At 33.2% G+C, this 6,000-nt stretch overlaps 1 protein-coding gene across 2 annotated transcripts; it reads left to right on the top strand.

The window, feature by feature from the left end:
- Positions 1-666: 666 nt before the first annotated feature.
- LOC111298858 (Rab3 GTPase-activating protein non-catalytic subunit) lies at positions 667-5,481 on the top strand. 2 transcript variants are annotated; one of them, XM_022893561.2, is made up of 9 exons: positions 667-1,297; positions 1,864-1,998; positions 2,153-2,341; positions 2,445-2,490; positions 2,573-2,654; positions 2,790-2,947; positions 3,634-3,782; positions 3,893-4,036; positions 4,755-5,481. In XM_022893561.2, the coding sequence occupies exons 1-9, from the start codon at positions 941-943 to the stop codon at positions 4,932-4,934; spliced, it is 1,440 nt and encodes a 479-aa protein (XP_022749296.2). In that variant the 5' UTR covers positions 667-940; the 3' UTR covers positions 4,935-5,481. The 2 variants fall into 2 exon arrangements, with proteins under 2 accessions (XP_022749296.2, XP_022749297.2); XM_022893562.2 differs by lacking the exon at positions 2,445-2,490 and having other exon boundaries at positions 723-1,297; positions 2,593-2,654.
- Positions 5,482-6,000: the final 519 nt, after the last annotated feature.

Genomic DNA, 6,000 nt, shown 5'->3' with positions numbered 1-6,000 from the left:
TTAACATTTAGGAATAACAGTTGCATAAAAAACTAATTACCATAATCATATCAAGTTTTTATACATCATATGCATATTATATATGCTCAATTGTCATTGATAAAGTTTTAGGCTGAACTTGTCATTCACTTTTGAATGAGCAAATTAATTAAAAAAAATTCAGCTCTATATAACAATGTAGGTCTTAAAGTTATTTTATACAATTTCGTTTTTAGTTTAAAATATATGTTGCGATCACATAACACACTTGATGCACTTTGTAATCTCCTTCATTTTATTTGAATCTTATGATTATATCTTTTTTTATCACAGCATCACTCTCAATAATTGATCCAAAATACTTTTTAACTTTCCTATTCGACTTAAATTTTATGATTTACATTCTTTTCTATCTCAATATTATTTTAAATAATTAATTAAAAATATAAAAAATAATTACCTTTTAATACTTTTTCACTATTTAACTTAATCACATTAATATTCATTTCTCTATAACTATTAAATTTATATTTTATATATTCAATTTTAAACCTATTCATTTTAAAATTTTAAAGCATCACCATCTCCTTTCATAATTCTAATTGCATAATAAAATCAATAAATAAAATATACTATTGTATCTTATCTTATCTTAAATATATCCGATAAGCACATGCATAACTATTTAACGAAAATCTCAATCGTAAAAAGAATATAGGTACTTCTAATATTGAAACTAATGTATGGAAACTAAATCTGTATTTCACGTAAAGTACATGGGACTAATGGTATAATTTTGCATTGATAATTTTATCAGATCTTGGTACTCTACGCTTGAACCCCATAAGTCACCTGCTTTCCCTTCCAATATAAAAATTCTTTCATTCCATAATCCCAATTGCCAAGAAACAAAAAAAAAAAAAAAAAAAAGCCGAAATCCAAACCCTAAAAGCCGGCGCCAATGTCGAAGCGGAGCCACCTTCACTTGACGGATCTCAGTTGCATCGCCTGCGAAGACTTGACCGAGTTCGGCGCTGGCAAGGAAGGCTGGCTAGCTCCCGATGCCAGCACCACTATCCTCTGCGCTCTCGACGCCCATTCTCTCGCAATCGCCAACCGATCTCTTATTCTCATCCTCGGATGGTCCGACCCTGATGAACCTCGGGTCAAGATCCGACCCGAACTGTCACCTATCGAGGCCGAGCACATTACGGCCATCGAGTGGCTGGTTTTCGAGGAGATGAAAGTGATTGCAGTTGGGACCTCTCGAGGGTTTCTCTTGGTTTACTCTTTGCGTGGTGATTTGATTCATAGACAGGTAATATTTCTTTTTAATTTTTGATTTTCTTTTGAGTTTCGGTTTGTTTGTTATTGCCATTTGCTTTAGAGGTTGGTTTAAAGCAAAATTATGTAATTGGATTAAATGAACAATGACTTGGGTTTTGTTTCTGGAAGCAAGTACTAGAAGCCACAACAAAATTTATTGAATGTTGGGTTTATTTATGTGTTTATTTTTAGAATTTTTTTATGCTTTGCTAACTTCAATAAGACATGTTTATTTTACCTTTTGCCATTGTAGACAACTTTTTGCTGAATGCCATGGTTGATGTGGTAGAATGCAAAAATTTACTTGGCTCTTATGTCTTCTGTCTTGTTCTAAAAATTTTAACTTCAGTGGATGATACAGTTGAAGAAATTGCGAAGTGCAATGAACATATTAGTGTTTCTGTAGATTTTCATGTAAACTTAACTTTTTCTGTGTTTTTTAACCGAAGAGTTGCATTAAGTCTTCTTGTGTCAACATCCGTTGGATCTAATGTTAAGTCAGTTATAGTTAAATTGTTGTTGGAATGTAAAACTCATTTGTTTAATATTTGATTGCAGATGGTACATACAGGACGCATCTTAAAGTTAAGAGTTCACGGAGCTAAGAAAGATCTGATGCAAGATATATTGTCAGAGGAGGTCTGTGTTGTCATACCTGGGGTAATTGCTCGTTTTGATGGGACTGATATTCAGGCAAGTTATTTTGCTTCTATATGTGTAATAGTTATTCTAGAACATGGCAAGAATCCTGCCTTCGCTGTTTATCTGATGCAGAAGCAAAACATTAGAAATATGTATATGTTTGACATGTTTGACTAACTTAGATGACTCTCCTCTGGTGATATAGAGCCTGCTTCAAAGGTGGTTTCAAGAAACACATTCTCGTTTTTGGGATCAGAAACCAAAGAAAGATTCTGAGGATATGGGAAACTCCTATGGGAGATTACCTTACCAGTTATGGAATGTTAATAAGTATGGGTCATGTGTTGATGCAGCAATCACTGGCATAATGCCTCCTCCTCTCATGGAACTCCAGGTGATTTTTAATGTTGCTTAATCTTACTTGCTGGTGCTAACTGTGAAATTATATATTATTCTATCCTTAATTACTGGTCATCTGATCATCAAAATGTACATAGGAAAAACTGGTTTTGCTGGTTCAGTTTTCACTTCTTGCTCCTTATGGTACATTTTTTATTTATGATTTTGGAAGTTTCTCCAAAGAATTATGGAATCTTTCTGAAGTTATTCTGGTATTTGAATTCAGCTTCTTTTATTGTTGGGCAGTCAAGTCAACGTTACTATTGTGCAGTCACTATTGGAGATGATGCTGTTATCTCAGCTTTCAGGTTAGTTTCTTTGCATTTTGAAATATAATATGGTTTATCTTTCCTTACAAAAATGGATTCTTTTGTGGGTATTTTCTCCCTTTTTCCTTTCTGTTGATTTTTTATTGATCAATTTTTTTTTTAATTATGTTGAAGACTTTCTGAAGATAGGAACCGTTCCTTGGTAGGAGCTATTTTGTCAAAAGTTGTGCCTGCGACATTTTCCACAATCGCTTCTTTTTCTAAAATGATATGGCGGAGTGAACAAACATCAAACAGGAAGTCAGAAGAGAAGCCTCAATCTTTTGCTCGAGGTGAAGTTTGTTAAATTTGTATCGTAGTCCTCATTTTGTTCTGGTATTATCTTCCATGTTACTTAACTTATGTTGTGTGAATCTCTGAAAATATATGCTTTTTTAAGTCCATTGATTCTTATAATAATTCTTCAAGAAATATTTTCTTAGAATAAAATTTTAGGTGATTGAATCTGATTTATATTGGTCAGAAATGTTTAGTACTAGTGAGATCATTTAGCTGATCTTTAGTTCTCATTTATGCTTTGGTACTATCACAAGTATTTGTGGCAACAATCTTGTTTTTAAACATTTAACCTATGCTTGCATGTTTCTCTCCTTATTGTATTTTTTTGGCCTGTCTCTCCTTATCATATTTACTAAGCCTTTCATAATTTGTACTTGTCATTCTTGCGACGTGCCTATTTTTTCTGTTCAATTATTGGCTTATACCAAGCAATCTTAATGTGTTCTGATGTGAAATTAAATGTTTAAGCAAATAGGGAGAGTATTTATTAGTCAAGACAAAACTTTTCAGTTTCTATCATATTCTCAGATAAAGAATGTTAAGTTCATTATGTCTTTTGGTGTGTTCTGAACGTTAACACACATAGTTAGCATACAAATCTTAGACACTATTTTAGTTCTCCTTATTAAGGATTTTCCAAACCTATTAAATAAGTTGCTGATGTCATGATTTATACCAGCTTCTCCTTTGACATGTTTGAAGGATCATCCAAGAAAGGGTGAAAAGCTCACTTTATCACCTAGTGGCACTTTGGCTGCTATTACAGATTCACTTGGTCGTATATTGCTGTTAGATATTCAGGCACTTGTAGTAGTGCGACTATGGAAGGTTTCTTCTGCATCTATGAATTTCAATTTTTTTGAAAGCAACAGCTCTTCTTTTTTTTTTTTTTTTTTTTTTCCTTTTGTGTAAGCAGAGCTTTTCATAAATTCTTTCAGGGATATCGTGATGCAAACTGCTTTTTCATGGAGATGTTAGTCAATAGAGATGCTATAGGGTCAAGCTCCTCCTACTATGAACCGAGGAAGAGTGACTATTGCCTCTGTTTAGCCATTCATGCACCCCGAAAAGGAATTATTGAGGTGTGTTCATATTTCTTTCACTTGGTTCTTATTATTTATTTATTTGAAATTTCCACATTAAAAGTTTAAAAGTTTGAGGACTTGCAAATCTAAGATAAATAAGCTTAGAATTCAGAGTCCGTTGTGCTTGTTGTGTTAAGAACTTGAAATTTTATTTTAATATTATGGAAATTATGGCAAGAGCAGGAATAGTCACTAACATTTGTCATCATGATGGTTAAAATGCCTTACTATTTACTATTGGGTCTATATCACCTGCCTATCCATGAGTATGGGGTGCATAGGGGCTACAAACAAATCCAATGTGGACCTCCACACTATAGATAGTTATGATTGAATAATGACAGAATTTTAGTGACAATAATTGTGTGATTGGATTGATTTATTACGGTAAACTATGTCCACTCCATAAAGCAAACATCTTAATTTAATTCTTTCATGTGGATTCAATGTCACTAATTTTTCCTCTATCAGGAGATAAATTTGACAGATTTGTGGCTTTTCTATTTTAAATTGAGTTGTGTTGGAGAGTGAAAAGTAGCATACGTTCTAGATGGTTTTCTTTATGCAGCTCTTAGTACTTCATGTGGTGGAGCTCACTTTTAGCATAAAAACCTGTAATTTTTACTGTTTTGAAACTGATATGGAAGTTATACATAAATTTTTGTGTTAAATGGTTGAGTATCTGACCGTGGTTACTTGACCACATCAAGCACAGGTGTGGCAGATGAGAACTGGACCACGTCTCCTAACTATCCAGTGTGCTAAAGGTTGCAGATTATTACAGCCAACTTACAGGTTTGGATCATCGTTGGACTCTCCTTATGTTCCTCTGGAAGTTTTTTTGTTAAATGGAGACTCTGGTCAATTGTCAGTGCTGAATCGTTTTCTTAATTAAATTTTACATAGAAAGTTCATTTATTGTTTGAAATTTCGTTTCTTCACCCACATCTTTGTAAGGTTCCATGAAATGTGTGTTGTAGAAAGAGTGAAGATACTAGTCATGCCTTAGAATGGCCTTAATTTGATAAAGAAACTTTGGCTTCTTGGCTTTGTAAATGAAAGATAATTTTAGGCTAAAAGACAAACAAGACTTTTCACGCTTACAATTTGTGTGAAAATTATTAGGTAACAAACTTGGATTACTGAAATTAAAAGTCTTAATACTCCACCAATAAATCACATGTAAGGTGACAAGAATTTGTGTGATTTTGGAGGTTGAATGCTAGTACATGTATAAGGTCAACCTTTGTGGTTGAGCCGTTGAGGTGTAATTTCATGTCGGCAGTTTCATCTCTCTCGTCTATGCGAGATGTAGTGTTTAAATCCTCCTCTATAGAATGGGAGAGAGAGCAAGCTATCATGGAAAGCTTGATTTGCCATTTTTTTTCTCTATTTGTAATAGTATGAAATGACCAAATGAAGCGATCTGTCATGGTTTATGTTGTTGGAATGTACAATGTAATGCAGTTGTGTTGATACATTGATACCTCTTGGAAAGCAAGATTAGTAGGTGCCTCGTCGTATTATATTTATTACCTTGTGTGGTAAAGATGAATGAAAGATGCTAAGTTTGCTTGGACTTACCTAGAGAAAGGACGCCCAAAAGCCTTTTACCGCAAAATCAAAAAAGAAGGATGAATGAAAGATGAAAGCCTATCCTCTCTTTGCTTAAATATTTGAATCATGTTATTAAAATCGTTCTCGACGTTATTCATAGCAATCAATTATGAAGTGAATTACATTAGCGGAATCTCTATTAAGTCAAGATGGAAAAAGCATTGACGTCAAAATAACAATCAGGATTTCAATCGCAATTCGCAAAATTAGAAATATTGCTTATTTAAACATGGAAACAAACAACAATTGAATCAAATCTCAAGTTCCCATTTCCATTTTTTATTTATGCTAGAATGGTGATCCCGTTTTGTCAGAGATTTTTTAAATTTAATTTAAATAATATT

This window comes from Durio zibethinus, chromosome 18 (genome assembly GCF_047325235.1).
Source record: "Durio zibethinus cultivar Kanyao isolate XHJ-2024 chromosome 18, ASM4732523v1, whole genome shotgun sequence".
NCBI classification, from domain to species: Eukaryota; Viridiplantae; Streptophyta; class Magnoliopsida; order Malvales; family Malvaceae; genus Durio; species Durio zibethinus.
Note: the sequence above shows the minus strand (reverse complement) of the source record. Positions and strands in the feature narration are given on the sequence as shown.

Bases quoted from the DNA above. Each gene is read 5' to 3' on its own strand.
- LOC111298858 (XM_022893561.2), top strand. From the start codon at position 941: ATGTCGAAGCGGAGCCACCTTCACTTGACGGATCTCAGTTGCATCGCC. The intron at 2,948-3,633 runs GTGAAGTTTGTT...GATTTATACCAG, and splicing joins GCCTCAATCTTTTGCTCGAG to CTTCTCCTTTGACATGTTTG. The intron at 4,037-4,754 runs GTGTGTTCATAT...CATCAAGCACAG, and splicing joins CCCGAAAAGGAATTATTGAG to GTGTGGCAGATGAGAACTGG.